Source organism: Solanum lycopersicum, chromosome 8, assembly GCF_036512215.1.
Source record: "Solanum lycopersicum chromosome 8, SLM_r2.1".
NCBI classification, from domain to species: Eukaryota; Viridiplantae; Streptophyta; class Magnoliopsida; order Solanales; family Solanaceae; genus Solanum; species Solanum lycopersicum.
In genome coordinates, this window is record NC_090807.1 from 10376898 (window position 1) to 10394335 (window position 17438).

General features: G+C 33.1%; 1 protein-coding gene across 1 annotated transcript; it reads right to left on the bottom strand.

Moving 5' to 3' along the window:
- Positions 1–12514: 12514 nt before the first annotated feature.
- On the bottom strand, positions 12515–16674 carry LOC104645255 (meiotic recombination protein DMC1 homolog). The gene is made up of 7 exons (XM_069287900.1): positions 16559–16674; positions 16443–16483; positions 15680–15771; positions 15185–15242; positions 15036–15084; positions 14898–14942; positions 12515–14223 (listed from the first exon to the last, which is right to left on the bottom strand). Exons 3-7 carry the CDS (start codon positions 15695–15697, stop codon positions 14148–14150), a joined length of 246 nt encoding a protein of 81 aa, XP_069144001.1. The 5' UTR covers positions 15698–15771; positions 16443–16483; positions 16559–16674; the 3' UTR covers positions 12515–14147.
- Positions 16675–17438: the final 764 nt, after the last annotated feature.

Genomic DNA, 17438 nt, shown 5'->3' on the forward strand with positions numbered 1-17438 from the left:
CCTATGTGTGTGGTTAAATTAAGCTACATCTTAAATGGTTAAATTAAGCTACTGATTTGCACAGCTCTTTGTGCTGCAGTAATGTTGATCTAAAATTATCGGATTTTGAACACTTTCCATTCTAATGTTGTTGAAATTAATGTTGGATACTGTTCCAAATCCTCCTTGCCATGTCTTGATCCTAACACCATTGTCTGAATACTTAATAGTTGAATCTTCAACTGTAATGTTGGATACACATGCCCGGGAATTGCGAATGCCTAGACTGCCAATGCTGAAAATTATGCAAAGACAGAGTCTTTATATTCAAGATTTGGGAATAGGGAAATAAGAAAAACACAGAGTAGACATCTTGTTATGGGCTTAAAAGTGTTGTTCTATTTTATTTTTTGTAGTGGTAGGGCATACCTCTTTCACTCTAGCAGTTTTGTTAGTTAATGTGCCCTTTTTTTTAAGAATATGTTTGTGGTGCAAAATTAATTGTTTACTTTTTTGACATAAAAAGATGGTGTGATATTGCAGCATTTGAATATATACCTTATTGCATGAATAAAATTAGTGCTTTAGTTTGATCTTTGTTTGAGCATCTGTTAGAAAAAAGAATGGAAAATGTTTGTAAGAAAAAAAAATTGATCTTTGTGTAGGTGCGTCATATTCATTCCATGGTTTATAGAGCAAAAGACCTTGGTGATCAGCCATCAATGGAGGATTTATACATATTTCGTGCAATGGTCTGAAATGAAGGAGAAAAGTGCTTGACATATGTGCACGAGGCTGCTAGGATTAATGTACAAGCCGATTATAGAAGAGATGAGGTACATGATGATCATTTACATCATCCGGTTTGTAGGCGAGGAAAAGGTGGTGTTGCCGGTAGGAGGGCTCGTGCTGCTGAGATAGGACGGGCGCTTATTGAAATGGATGAATCAGTCTCCGAAGATGATCACACAACTTGTGATTTTGGTTCCATTTCAAGGGGCCAAACTCAAGAATTCACTCCCGGGGCATCAGGTATGACATATCAACCAACAAATACTAATATTGTTCCATACACGACATCACAAATATTAAGGAATTCTAGTCTTTCATCACTTGAGAATGTATTTGGTGGTTTTCGACCTCAACATTTTGAGAATGCCCCCAACTTTAATTCATCACCTGGGCTGCCAATGTCCATTTAGACCCCCTATGTTGTTAATCATTTAGAGGACTCCAACGATGAAGTGTAGAATGCAAACGAATATGGTGAACCATCAGTGAAGGAGAAGCGTAGGATTTTTCCTAAGCGTTGTGGGACTGGTACTATTAACATCTTTATTTTATTTTTTTAACATAAATACTCCTCTGTTTAGTCGAACAACTGAAAATTATTCTTGTTTGTCAGGGAGTCACTATCTTTACCAGCATGGCAAAAACAAAACAAGCAACGAGAAACAAAGAACTGTAATTGAAAGGTTTAGGTATCCAAATTTGGTACTCCTTGTTAAATTATTGTTTCTTCCATATTTTGGTAAAACAGAGTTGTTCCGAATCTGAAATGCTTCAATTGTTCCGAGTTGATTTAATGTTTGTGTTGTTTCATCTCTCGATAGATATTGAAAAATTGATTTGCGTCGAGTTTTAGCCTTTTGGAAAACTGAAATTATTTAGTTTTTCCAAGTTATTTGAATGCCTGCTTCGTTAGCCTTTTAGATATCTTGGAAATTGTTGCTTTTTGTGTGCTAGCAAATATAAGTTTTAGAATAAATATAAGTTTTAGAACCATTGTACTCTACTGTTGTTGTACATCAAGTTTCCATCCATACTGCTGCTGTACATCAAGTCTTCTACAAGACCTAGACAAGTACATAAATATTGGATTTCTACAAAGACTAACCAGAAACTTAATCTAGCCAGTCTGGGATGTCATCTATTCTAATTACAGTATCATTTTTATGCCAGCGAAACAAATTTTGTAATAAACTGTATTTTATAACAGGAATCAACTTCTCTTTCGCTTAAAACGTCTCTTGTTCCTTTGTTGCCAAACTGTCCAAATGATGCATAAAGGAATAAGCTTCGGTATCATCTTCATCCTTTTCTTCATATACCGTCCTTGCTAGCTGTTCAATAGATCCTTAATGAAGATTTCAAGTCCTAAAAATATTGAATTCCCATGTCTAACAAGCAGTTAACAGATGAAGATGTCCAAAGCTGGAGGAATTATGGTTTCAGTGTCAGTTCCCACTTTCTTGTAAGATGTTTAGATTCTCTGGTTTTGGCCTTTATCCATGTAAGGTTTATAAAATTTTGAGGTTCTAGGATCACCGATAAAGTTGTCTTTCTGTGACCTATAGGTCACGGATTCGAGCTTGGAAGCAACCCTTAATGCTTGGATTAGGTTAGGTTGTCTATTTACACCCCTTGAGGTTGAGTCATGAAGTAAAATATGCTTAGCTAAATCATTAAGTTCCATGAATTTGCCTTTTTCTTGTAGAAAAGAAGATGAAATTTCTTTTGTGATAAGTAAAAAATTAGAACACAATACTAATGCTTATCTTTTTCACAATTTACTACATACATACTATGCAATGGAAATCTGATGACACGACAAAGAGTAGCAAAAGTTATTTGGGCAGCCAAATGAACATCTGTAAATTCTGGAAGTATATAAAATGTCATGGAGAGAAATTGACTTAGAAGACCTACAGCCTTTTGGAATCAGTCCTTTTTTAGTTTGGAAGGTAGCTTGTATAAAAACAATTGTTCACAGGTTGCCTAATCGAAAAAATGCCAAGAAACAGAATTTTTGATACTGGTTCTAATAGTAATGGAAGTAAATGACCCACATAAGTGATACAAACTAGTCAGGAGGCTTAGTGTTGCTAATCTTATATTAAGTGAGTAGGAAAGAATGTGGGATTTAAAGGACCATCTCAAACTAGTCACAGGTTGTTTCTTCCATGTTTTGGTAAAACAGAGTTGTTCCGAATCTGAAATGCTTCAATTGTTCCGAGTTAATTTAATGTTTGTGTTGTTTCATCTCTCGATAGATATTGGAAAATTGATTTGCGTCGAGTTTTAGCCTTTTGGAAAACTGAAATTCTTTAGTTTTTCCAAGTTATATGAATGCTTGCGTCGTTAGCCTTTTAGATATCTTGGAAATATTTGCTTTTTGTGTGTTGTACATCAAGTTTCCATCCATACTGCTGCTGTACTCAACTGTATTTTACAACAGGAATCAACTTCTCTTTCCCTAAAACGTCTCTTGTTCCTTTGTGTACCAACTGCCTTTTTTTTTCTGGATCCATAGGTTCATTAAAATCTTTAGGAGGGGTTGAGTCATGAAGTAAAATATGCTTAGCTAAATCATTAAGTTCGACGAATTTGCCTTTTTCTTGCAGAAAAGAAGATAAAATTTCTTTTGTGATAAGTAAAAAATTAGAACACAATACTTATGCTTATCTTTTTCACAATTTACTACAAACATACTATGCAATGGAAATCTGATGACACGACAAAGAGTAGCAAAAGTTATTTGGGCAGCCAAATGAACATCTGTAAATTCTGGAAATATATAAAAATAATGAAACTCGGCGTGCTAGCTTATGCCACTGAGTTTGTGCTTTCAGTATAGATTGTGATTCTTGGTGAATGTAACTCATCAAAGTTTTCTTAATCATTTTTTCTTAGGTTGATGCAGCTTGTTGATATTCTGGATAACCCTTGGTGAATAGTAGAGATTTTTTGTGAAGAATGAAGCTACTAGTCATTATTTTGTAAAGCAACATGTTCTATGAATACATGAATGTTTCAATTATTTTCTATTTAGTTTGTGTTTTTCAATTCCTTAATGTAACTTCAAGATTGTGAAAAGTGATAGATAATTTTATGCACTAATATTCATGTCCATCTTCAAGTAGATAAGGTACCATTGAGACATACATATTCACCCACAAAAAGATTGTCACAGTTGAGGTTTGGATTCAAAGAACTGAATTTCTCTGCTTCAAATGACTTGATAGTACTATCACAAGTATCACCAGTATCTACATTATAACTGACCGTACAAGGAACAGCTTGAGATGCAACGTTATTAGATCCTGGAGTAAACAAAAACAAATAAAAAAATGGAATGTGAGTTTAGAGACGAAGGAATGATATTTATGTAACAAGTAGTAAAATTTATGCAATGAAATAAATAAATGTCCATACTAAGAATTCGTCGTACCATAGATGGAGTACCCAAAATGAGTAGAAAAGTAAGGATTAAGGCTAAGTTCAAGGAATTATTGCTAGCCTTGGCCATCATTAATTGAATAAAATGTAATTGATTTTAATTAAGCTTATTGAGTAGTGCTTAATACTTTGTTTGAGATCATGTGTATTTATAGGACCATACAAGAAACAATAATTAAAATCTAATTTAATTTGTTTGTGAAAAAAGTGGATTTTGTGTTGTTTATTTCCTTCTCAACATTTACTAATTAGGGGAATGTTGCCGACTATGTGTGTACTTGGTCAAAGTGAGGTAGAAACTACAAAGAGTTCATGATAAAAAAGGATGAGTTTAATTGATAACAAATTTACAAAAATCACATTAAATTTTAAGATACACTAATATTACGAATTTTATTAGATTTTATATATGTGTGTGTGTGTGTGTGTGTGTGTGTGTGTGTGTGGATATATTGAATCAAAATTAGATATAATTTATTCTAGATATAATGTATCTAAATGAAATATGAAATTTTGTTCGGGAATCACCAAGGTTGGCAGCTTGGGAATCACCAAGGTTGGCAACAAATATGAAATTTTGTTCAGCTGCAGATTCTAAGTTAGTAATCTGAGTTTGGAAATTAACATTAATAATTTTTCTTTATTAGCAATCTGGAAAAATTCACATTACATTAGATAACATAAAGAAAATTAACACCATTAGACATTGACCCACAATTATTCACTTAAATTTAATTGTGATTGGGACATTGACGCCTATCATGTCCTGTCTGCCTGCATAATCCACAAGCTCGCTCATACAGTGTAGAACTACGATCCATTTCATTATGTATTCTAGTTGTCCTTGGCCGATTAGGACGACGATAGAATTCATTACTTCTCATTGTAAAATTGGAGATGGCCAATATGACTCATGACCAATTGGTGAGAATGACCCAGAATATGTTGCAACATAATTCTCTATTGTGAAATGCTCGCTAACAAAATTTCTAGCTAGCCCTCCTATTCTATCAGTTACCTTCATGACATGTGAACACGGGAAGTGCAGATTAACTCATTTTCCACAATAACATTTTCTTTCATCTAGTGAAACACTATGAGAATTACCACCAGTACCATCAACTTGTATAGATCTAACCTCGTATACTCCTGTGGGTATATTCCAATCAAAAACAAAGTGCCTCTTTGAACTTTCATAATTCTTCTCCCACTTTATTTTGAACCTTCCGGTCCATAATTCATTTTGCTCTGCAAGTTGGTGTGCTATTTGAGACCTACGGTTATACCGTTCAATAGTTTGCTCCAATGAAAGTCTAATCATAGCAGTGACAGGTAAACCTCGTGCTTTTTTCAACACTCCATTGAATGATTCTGAAAGATTTGTTGTCAACAATCCCCATATTTTTCCATCATCATGGCTAACGGTCCATTTATTCAAGGGAATTTCCATGAGGTATGAATGTGCTTCGATATTTTCTTCTTTAATTTGCCACATCATGGACTCAAACTTCCTTACTTGATGGGCTGAAGCAGCCCTCCACATCAATCTGCTGAGGTCCTTGTTTGGAAATTTAGATTAAAAGTTGCTCCTAATATGTCTTATGCAAAATCGATGGAAGACTCGAGGCTCTTGAAACCGCCGCAACTCCTGCAAACTAATCAAGATTCCTTTTGCCCTATCAGATATAACACATACATTTTGTCTACTTTTTATCACATGTGCACTCAAATTTCTAAAAAACCATTTACATGCCTCTTTTGATTCTTTGTCTACAATAACAAACGCTAAAGGGAGAATGTTATCATTTCCATCAATTCCAATAGCAATTAATAATTTGATCTCATATTTTCCATAAATATGAGTTCCATCTACTGAAATAACTGGGCGACATGTTTGGAATCCATCAATGTATGGCTTGAAAGCCCAAAATACAAATTTAAAAGTTTTTACCTCCGATGAACTCATAGACTCTTCGTGTTTCCATTCCACAATTGTTCCATGGTTAAAGTGTTGAAAAGCTGCAAAAAATTTAGGTAGGTCACTAAATGATTTCTCAAAGTCACCATACACCAATTCAAATGCGCGTTGACGTCCAAGCCATGCTTTTCTATATGTCACTTGGTGACCAAAATTTTCATGAACCTTTGAAATGACATCTACTACCAAGAACTTAGGATTTTTTTCTAATTTGATTTAGAAGTAGTGATGCAATCAAATTGGTATTTAGATTGGCATGACCGCTAGAAAGCCCCTCAGTCTCACATCTATGGTTTTCAACATATTTTCCTATCTTCCAAAATTTATCTCCAACTTGTCGTCCTCGAAGAAACCACATGTAACCCAATAAATTATAAAACTTACATCTCACAACCCATAGACTTTTGGTAGATGTTACCACCTTGAACTCCTTATTTTTGTGCAAAATCCAAATCGTTACAGCCATTTTTAATTTTTTCTTAACTACTAAAAAGCATACCTTTTTTAAATCTTTTTTTGCTTGCTCAGACCAAACTGAACAACATTCCATCTCAGATTCACATGTAGACATGAAAATGTCTTCCTCATTCTCTAATGTCCTGAAATAGGGTATGTCATGAGACACACCCTGATCATGATTATGAAGATTTACACCATTTTGAGAAAAATCTCTAATATCATCGATATCTTCATCAAGTTCACTTTCATCACCATTTTTCGGAGGTTCATCTTCCTCCGAACTTTCATCACTAATTTCAGCATTTACATCATTATATAGATCAACGTTGATATCAATATCTCTGTAAAAAAAATATTAGTCAAATTCTAGCAAAATTATAAATATACAAACTTGTTTTAAAAGCGATAATAAATATTCTAAAATATTATTTCTTCTATTTATAAGAGATAATTTGTGTATACTGACAATAAAAATTATCTTATTAAATTGTTAGACTAAAATTTAATAAAATAAAGATTTGTTGTTTACCTAGCCTCATATTCCATGTGACTATTATCAATATGCATTTGACTACTTGAGCCTTCACCAAATGATCGATGATCATGCATCAACAATTGTTGAAATGGTGGTTGAACAATCGGTTCTACAAAATGAGGTTGATTGATCGTGTAAGGCCATAATTTTGAGCCAACAAATTTATTTGATAACCATGATGACCACTAACTTGAAATGCAACATTTTGGTCTGTCGATACAGTCTTTACATACATCTCCAAAACATTTATATCAATCTTATCCGCAAATTTTTGAGGTATGAAAAGATATTGTAACAAAGATTGGTCATTCTCAATTTTAAACTCAATGAACCTTGTATTGTTACCTTGAATTGAACATGGATATTTTCCAGAAATATCCATATGAATATTTTCACTATATGTTCCCATTTTCTCATGCAACAATCCAACCAATTCAACATAGGTAGTTGAAGTCGACATGCTAATAATCGTTCTAGCACATTCACTATACCTAAATCCGTTCATATCAGTAATTATTTCTCCACCCCAATACTAAGCAACCATCACATTATGTTCAAAGCTCGTCATCTTAATCCTACACATAAAGATAAAATATTTTTTAAAACAATATTATTAAATTAGAAAGATAATTTTAAAGCTATAATAAGAACATAACAAAGGATAAACTTCACTTATTTAATTCATACCTGATGAAATTTTGTGAATATTATTTTTGAAATGGACCACACAAGGAAAAATTTTGCTGAATTATATTTGAACATGCAAAATATTACAACAACATTTATTTATAGTCACTTTGGTCAATTTGAAAAATGGAGAAATATAACTTTAACAGAGTGTTGTAATTGATAGCAATGTTTTTAAGGTAAAACGTCACTGTGAGTAACATTTTATAGCTAAATATATTCTAAATTTGCAGAAGTCGAAGGCCCGTGATTGGATTCTTAAGAAACGGGACTCAAAGTAACCTTTTAAGTGTAAAACGTTACTCATAGTAACGTTTTACATTTGAATGATTTGGCTCCGCCTTTGCAGGATTGGAGTCAGTGTCCCGTGATTGGATTCTCCAAAAACGTACTCTTGAGTAACGTTTTACACCTAAAACGTTACTCATAGTTACGTTTATGCGTTTAACGTCGCCAATCCGTTAACTTTTTGTCCGTTGAATTTTTATAATGAAAATATCCTAAAATGTTACCATAAAGTACGTTTATACTAGTTTTATGAAAAAAGTTAAAAATGTATTATTTTGGTGAATTAGTTTTAAAAATAGCTCATTTTGGTCAAAACTTCCATTTTCATACTACCCTTTGTTGACATATAATTGAATTTTTAACCAAACCAAGCCATTTTATAAAATAATTTACCAAAGTAATACATTTTTCTAAAATTTTACAAAACTAGTATAAACGTATTTCACGGTAACGTTTTAAGATATATATTTTTTTAAAAATAACAGCATTAGATTGATATACGTTACTGTAAGTAACGTTTTACTCCTAAAACGTTATTTTCAGTAACGTTTTACTCCTAAAACGTTACTATGAGTAATGTTATAGGAGTAAAACATTACTGTGAGTAACGTATATCAATCTGACGCCATCAACTTTTAAAAAATAAAATATATCCTAAAACGTTACTGTGAAATACGTTTATACTAGTTCTGTAAAATTTTAGAAAAACATATTATTTTGGTGAATGGCTTTATATAATGACTTAGTTTGGTTAAAACCTCCATATGATTAGAGGGAAGTTCTCTCGTTTTTCTGCATTGAATTTCCTACTTATGCATACATTTTCTTGCAAATAAAAGTAGAGTCTTTGTGTGATTTTGTTGTTGCCTTTTGAGTTTGCTGAAGTTATTAATGTTTGAGGTATCACTACTTCTTTAATAGTTTATCAGTTTTATTTGGGAAGAAATAATCCACAATCTCGGATACAGTGAGAAAACTAAATTTCTTAAGGGCACATCGTAATTTCTATGGACTCGTATAATTTATTTCTTTTCAACTTTATTGTTTTTTGTTTACTATTCTAACTACAGGAGTTAACATCTTCTTAGGTTCAAAAAACTACCGAGTATAGAAAGTTCTTATTAAGTTCCAACAACTCGGTGCGTCTTGGCTTTAATATAATCCTCTTCACATATTTTTTCCAAACTGAAACCTGATCATTGGAATCATGTCCTTGTCTAGCATAATGTTGTTAAATTTCAGGTAGGGATGACAGTGAGGTGTGTCGGAGCGGTTGCGGGGGCGGGTTGAGCTTCAACCTACAAAAATTTAACCCCCCCCCCCCCACCAGGGGCGAATCCACGTAATTAATTTTTGGTGCTCGAGCACTCATTGATTTCGAATATATATATATATATATATATATATATATATATATATATATATATATATATATGATAAATACGTTATTAAGATTAAATGAGCACCCATAGAATGAAAGTAGTGTGGGTTCACTAGTTTATGCCTTGAAATATATGGTGAGTGTAGCACATTGGCGGAGGTTCGAATCCCATCAGTCCCATTTTTTTAATTTTTCCAGCTAATTTGGCACCCTTTTTTAATTTTTTTTCTAGAGGTTGTTTTTTATGATGATAATATTAATCATTGTTTTATTTTTTTTTTACATTTTTTTACTAAAGAGTTTGAGTTAATATAAGTTTATTTTTTAAAATTAAAGAGTTTGAGTTAGTTATACGTTTACATTATGTGATTTCTAACAGGTTTATGTTAAAGGAAGTGAGCACCCACAACCTGGAAATCTTGGATCCGCCACTTCCCACCACCCCACACCGCATAATAAAAAAATTTAATTTCTACCCTTTCCGCACCAACCCACGTAAACCCGTCCCACATAAAAGAAAATTATTTTTTTCACCATATTTGTTCATTTTAATTAGTATACTACTTATCGGCTATTACAAAATTAAAATTTGATTAAACAAAAAATCAGTACCTCAAAAGTTGTAAACTTTTTAACAACATTTCAAACATATCCGAAAGAAATTAACAATATTATATTATTATAGTTAGAAATTAGGATGAAATCATGCATTAAATAATATTCTACAAAGATTAAAGCTTTTATAATAAACTTGACGAATAAATCTCTAAACCCGCACCATCTATTAATTAGTTAAGTCACACCAAATTGTGAATCAAAAAAACTTTCATTTTTATGCATTATTTTGAGCCATCTCAAAACAATTTTGCTTTGTTATTTAATTTATAAATAATATTTTTCATAAGAATTTAATTTTAGTTCTGGATTACATGGTCATTTTGAAACAGAAACTTTTAGATTTTAAATTTGAGATAGTAAGTTGTAATTTTCTTATTTAATCTTTAAGAAAAATGGAATAGAAATATTAAGGGGAGGTCTTCATTTTTGGTATAAAAAAGAAAGTTTTGCTTAATATGTTTAATATTCTTACAATTTGCATGCTAAATGTGTAAACTGTAAACTTTAGCCTTCAGTTGTAGCTTATAATATAAGGGAAAATTACGTGTATAAGCAAACATATACTAGTTAATTAGTTATAATATATCTATGATGACCTACTTTTAGCTATAATTACGCAGCTCAACTTTTTAATTTTGTATAATTCACGCGTTTGTATAATTTGAAATTTGTATAATTTTGAATTTATATAAATATGATTTGTATAATTATTTGCACTTGTGATGTTTGTAATTTCATATGTTATTTCTAGTTTATACAAATCGAAATCTGATCTTTGAATTCATGTCCTTGTCTCATAGTGTTGTTAACTATCAGGCCTATGTGAATTATTCTCAATTGTGAATCTTGATGCAGATACATAAGTGTTTTAGTTATACTATTGATAATACTAAAAGGCTTAGGTCAGTCTAGTACCTTACTTTGTGTGTCATCTGCCAAAATTTTGGTTTGTTCACTATTTGGAATGGTATCCTAAGTATTATTTACCAGGAAAAAGTAAAAGCAATTTTAACCTGGAATTTTAATCATTTCTCCAAAACATAACACATCTGGATATATCTTCCTTAGTGCTCTCATCAAGTCCTAATGTAATTCGATCTCCCTGCATCAAATATTGCTCGTTCTAATGGAACTAATACCCCATGAGCCATAACGACGTCTGAACTGATTTTCTACCCTTAGAAAACCATCCCCAAGTGCATCTTTATGTGGTGAGGTGAAAGTGAAACTATAGATCAAGTTGTCTTTCTATATTCCTCTCAAGGTTTTTGATTTGAGCACCATCCATCCGCATTATATTAAAAAAGATAACACATTAGGTGTTAGAATCATGATCTCGTCTCTATAAGTTTAGTTCTGGCCAAGCACTCTTTAATCCATTTAAATGTCAAACATCACATGATCACAGTATATCTATTTCTAAGCAGATCGGAATGTTCACTTCCACAGGACTTAACAAAGAACAGCCACATCTACATGACATGAGATGGGTAATATGTTTTTTGTAGGTCACAAAGTTCTGTTCGTCATGTCATATTAGACAAAATATTATGTCTCCTCATCAACTGATATGTGATTTTATTAGCTAGTAAAGTGACTGTGACTATCTTGGAAGGAAGGTAAAACAGAAAGTGTGAAGGGACACATGCATGTTAAACTCTTATCAGTCATCACTTATTTTGTAGTTACTTTCTACCTTAGCTTAGCTTTCACGAACATTTCTAGAGCGTGATTCTTACTAGTTGGTATATAATTGTGGTAACCTCTCTATATAAAGCTTGACTATCAGATTTGCTTTTGACGTGAATCACATTATATGTCTATATTTGCAGACGCATTAGCATGCATGGCAGGTCTAAGCTCCAGGACAGTTCCACACCTGACAGATATATGCCATCCATGCTGCTGTTACTCGGGCACATTGAGTTCATTACTGGCTACTTCTGTTTTCCGTCATGTTCTCTGTAAGGTTGTTAGCTGCTATCGTTTTGGATGAGTATTTCCTGCTCAAGTTAAAACTCGATTGCAATTCCCCCTTGTTATAATAAACCTGCATCTGTAATGAGTATAATAAACAGATTTTGCTTAATGTAGCAAAACCTATTTTCGTAGTCTTAGTTGCTAAATAGTGGCATACCTTCAAATGTTACTACCGTTTTAAATTACGTTATAACCAATTTTACACGCAGGTAAAGCTTGAATCTCTTTGTAAGGTTGATCCAATTATGCTATCCTAAGTATCATATTATAAACCTGGAAATTGGTACTGGTTATACTCAACGTCATCTTGTCTTTCAGCATTCAAGAAGAAAAGAATATAAAATGCTGAACACCAAACTAGGAAGCAACATTGACTAAGAAATACAGGCAAATTGTAATCAACTTCCCTGGAATGAATTTTTCACATATTTAAAACCTGGCAATATATGAACCATGCATTTGAGTCTTTCACATATATGTCATAGTTTGAACTTCATTTGCATCAAAAAATTATTAACCTATATAACTAGGAACAGCCAAAAACTTTTTCATATCTATCGGGGGAAACATCACCCAAACTGGTTTACAAGGGCAAGCTTTCGATGGAGAATCCCATGGACATTCTCTAATACGCTGCCAAATGGTAAAATATTCATCATCTTCCATTTCATTAGCAGCTTGATCAGACAAATCTTCATCATCCTCATATTCAGCAGCCTGAGCAGGAACATCTTCATCAGCCTCATCAGGTACCTTTTCATCAGCTTCATCAGGCGACTCTTCATCATCTTCATCAGACGCCTCTTCATCAGCCTCCCCAGGCGCCTCTTCATCAGCCTCAGCCTCATCAGGTGACTTTTCATCAGCTTCATCAGGCGCCTCTTCATCAGCCTCATCAGTGGCCTCTTCATCAGATTCATAGTCGTCCTCTTCATAATCATGATGTAATTCGGTGGTACCCCTAAGACAATCTGCACCTGCATGGGTAGATAGACATACTGTATGTTCTTCCTGAAGTGTACACCCTCCCTCATTAGGTGCCAGGTAGAGTTGCAGGTTAAGCAGGTGAATATAAGTCACTTTCTGTATGCCAAGGTTAACACCTGCATGGGTAGATAGACATACTGTATGTTCTTCCTGAAGTGTACACCCTCACCCATTAGGTGCCAGGTAGAGTTACAGGTTAAGCAGGTGAATATAAGTCACTTTCTGTATGCCAAGGTTAACACCTTCACCGTACACTTCGAAAACCGTGAACTGCATCTCAAGAGGAAATACTATCAGTAGAGGCGTACAGACAGGAGATAATACCATACTGGTGAACCATGTTTCCTGCAACTTTAAGGCCTTTGTTGTTAGATCACTGGTTCGTGGAATAACTTTTCCACCTACACAATCCAATCTCATTGAGCTCAAATAGGTGGTTGTTCCCTTAGAAACAACTACATACAATTGATTCTTACACAAGAGGGCATTTTAAACTTTTCCCTCCAATTCAATCTGAAACTTCTGATGGTGAACTACTATATCAAAGCCTTGAATCTGAAAGATATGAAATATGGTCTCTCCATCCGACATTTCCAGTAACAAAATAATTTCCACGCCATCGCATACCCCGATAAAGTTCTTATTTGGAGTTCATCCTGGATAAGCTATCAATGTTTGCCATTTACTGCCCGACATCTCATAGAGATGAAGTGATTCTTTAGCATAATTTTCCAGGATAAGTCACCCATTCGGGAATGATCCGATCAGCTTGAAACCTCTGAGATCATGTTCGATCTCATAGGTTGCTACTTCTTGGTAATCATCAAGTGTTAATTCTTTGAGCTCTTTTAGTTCTTCAAACATCTCCTCACATGTGGCTGATTCTCTGAGCTCAGTTATTGTCATTTGTTTGATATTTGCTAATGCTTTTTACTGTTCAGGGTCAAATAGCTGGCAGGTGTTTCAATTGGGATGAACAAGTACAAGGTTCGGAGTCCAAGATGGAGGTATATGATCTACAAAGAACTTCTTCTTGATGTTTTCCCAGCGGATAAGTGGAGGACTAAGGAAAAAACCATCCCCTGCTTCAGCCTGCAGAATAGATAGGAAGTATAACTACTTAGAATGTTTATATGGTGAAGTTTCAAAGATTGTGAATCGAAACAGAGACATTCAAGGGTGGTGTATGTGAACATGATGGTTAATATAGTACTGCTTTTGTTTCCGAAGATATAGTACATCTACTATATATGTGAACAATCCAACTAATTATTTTCAATAACATTCAATAAAGAAACTATAGGCCTTGCATTGTAATACTAACTTTATTTCTACTAAAAGGGTTTCCGGAATTCAAATTCATTCTTTCCTCTGGAAAAGACAGGTAACCTCCATGCGTATTTAAATTAGAATTCTGTAACACTTTAAGGTTAGAAATTTACAATAGTTTATATAGTCACAGTGATAATTTAGCTATTGTACGACACACCCAACTTTAAGCCACAAGTTAGAGAATAAAATTTTTAAAGTTGACACACTATAGTCTACTAAGGGTGAAAGCTAGAAGGATCTCTGTTAGCTTTCTAAAAGAAATGGAGCTTTACTAATCATTTTCATCATATAATCCCTATAACTAGTAGGAAGAGGCAATAAATCAGACAAATCAATTGACGATCTTGTCAAATCCTGGATGATGCCATTATTATGTGTAAATAAAGCATATAAAGGAGATGTTTCATTTCTTCCGACTAAGATCAGAGGTGAACCTGATAGACACACAGAGAGTATCCGGAAGTTGTGTCTTTCCAGATCTGAACAAATTGTTCACTCAGTAGAGTTAGGTTAAGTTTTCTAATAGTGCTTCTACCGCAAAGCTAAAGCAATAATCAATACTTGACTGTTACCTAGATTCACCAAAAGGTTTAGTGATTGCTGAAGTTTCTTTCTTCCCTCCTTCAAAAGTTCACATAGAAGAAAGAACAGAATTAGGAGTGATTTTTTGTAAGTAAAAACAATGAGGATTCAATCATATATATGGGACCAAAAAGTTTACCTCTCAAGACATTGTCCAAAGATTGGCTTCTAGTTGTGTTGCTAACAACTGCCTCCCTCTGTAACATATCCAAATGGGACAGACTCATTATGGCATGTCACACAAGCAAACGAATGAAAGAGTGGATGGACAACGAAAACAAAAATAGTGATTTTATTTCTCACCACCTTGACCGTATTTAATTATTGAGTAACCTCTGTGGATTACTAATTATAATAGAATCAGTCCAACAAACTTTAGTAAGTTCATGTGTGCAGAGGAAAGAAAACATATACTTTGAGTAGAAGAGCATCTATTAGGTTCAGTAATATACCCTAACTAATGAAAAGAGAAAGTGAGTAGCAGTAGAAACATATGGTGTATCATCAACATGAATATGACTGACTATCAGGATTAAAGAGTGAACTTCTGTAACAATGATACTTATCAGAAGAACAGAGATTGAAGACATAGAACTTTATGCATAACAACATGAGTTGTTTTTTTCCCTTTTACCTTCTTCATATGCATCATCAAGCCATTGCAGGTGTAGATACCTGCCTCTTGAAACTTCTTCACATCCCCAACATTGATTCCGGGAGAGATCACTGAATAAATTTGGAACAAATTTCTAATTCAACTTTCAATCATTTTTGGAAGTTTATCAGAATCTTACATGAATTTATATTTGCAGCACACACTATAGCATCATCCTATACCTCAAAGTAGACAGACATCAGGAGGAACATAATACTACAAATTTTATTTGAACTCTACTAAAATACATTCACAACATCTTAAAATTAAAGGATTATGATACATATGATCAGCAATGAAAATCTAACAAGCAGAAGAGAAAACTGAAACATTGCAAATTATGCTATAAAGATGAGATCAAAACAGAGAGATACACAAGGCGCTGATGAAAAATAGGATCACACTATATAAAATAATGAGCCATCACTATGAGAAACGCAGAAAACAATCTATTATCTCAAATTAATGTGAGCTTTCTTTGATATTTATGTTATTCAGATATTTTATCTCCAAACCACAGCTAAATATCTTGTTGACGCATATGAAAATCTTATATCTCTACTATAGCAGTAAGTAGAGGAAACTGGAAACCCTAACATTCTCCACTAAGATAAGGTCAACAAACGCACACTAGCATTGATTGAATTTTTGAACAAATGGCTTGAATTATGAGGAAACGGAAACTATATTAACAAAACGAAAGCACAGCTGAAAAAGTGAAATTCAAAAGAAAATTTCTTACGTTTATCAGTAGCTTCAACTAGCTGCAACACTTTTTAAGATCTGAAATCAAATACACATTAGAATCAGAGAAAAATAACAAACTAAATCTATCAAAAACACGAATTGGAAATTTACTTGAATTGTGTCATTTTCAGCATGGAGAGAGTATGCAGAGATGTTGAGACTATAGCTGATTCGCTCGATGAAGAAGATGGTGGTGTTTCGCATGCGTTTTGAAATATCAAATTTTTACTGCTTTATAAGAAACCGGAACCCGGGAAAAGTTGAATTAGTTGAAATGTAACTGTGTTTTGAGTTCCGATGTTCGGTTTATCACAAATATTTTTATTGATTCACATATATTTTTATTATTATTAAAAAAATGACTTACATGTTTCGAGACCGCTTCAAAGTTAAAAAATTTAAATTTAAATTAACTTTTAGAAAGTCATGTATTTTATCTTTTGCACATATAAATTATTTTTTGATTTATTTAATTATTATTATTTGAATTTTTTTTATTCTTTAGTATAAAAATAACATAAATTAAAAGAAAAAGTGTGAATGAAAAAAGATTTAAAAGTTCTAAAAATATATCTTTTTGCAACTGTATATAATTTTAGTTTTAATATCCGTAAAAACAATGTTGGAATTGAAATTAAGAATGTCAGTGAAGAGGAGAAAGAAGCTAAGGAAGCTCAAGTTTTGACTACTTGGAAGCTTCTCAATCAAATGAAATTCAGAGACAATATTGGGTCTATATCTTAGTTCGTCCAAATGCAGAATTTTCAACCAAAAGTTAATGTCTCAGCCCAACAACAAATGAAGGCCCATAATTCAATTCTTGACAGCCTTATTTGAGAGATGATTTGGACAAATAAATGAGGACAAATGGATGAACATTAGGCAACAAATGTGCAGATTTTTATGTAACGGATTTGTGTATTTCTTGTACGAAATAGTATATACACAGTTGTATAATTTTGTAGTGAAGTGATAGCAAATTAAAATTCAT

Coding starts and splice junctions, on each gene's coding strand:
- LOC104645255 (XM_069287900.1), bottom strand. Junction 15,085..15,184: donor TTTGGACAATGTCTTGAGAG/GTAAACTTTTTG, acceptor GAACTTTTGAAG/GAGGGAAGAAAGAAACTTCA. Junction 14,943..15,035: donor AAACCTTTTGGTGAATCTAG/GTAACAGTCAAG, acceptor CAATTTGTTCAG/ATCTGGAAAGACACAACTTC.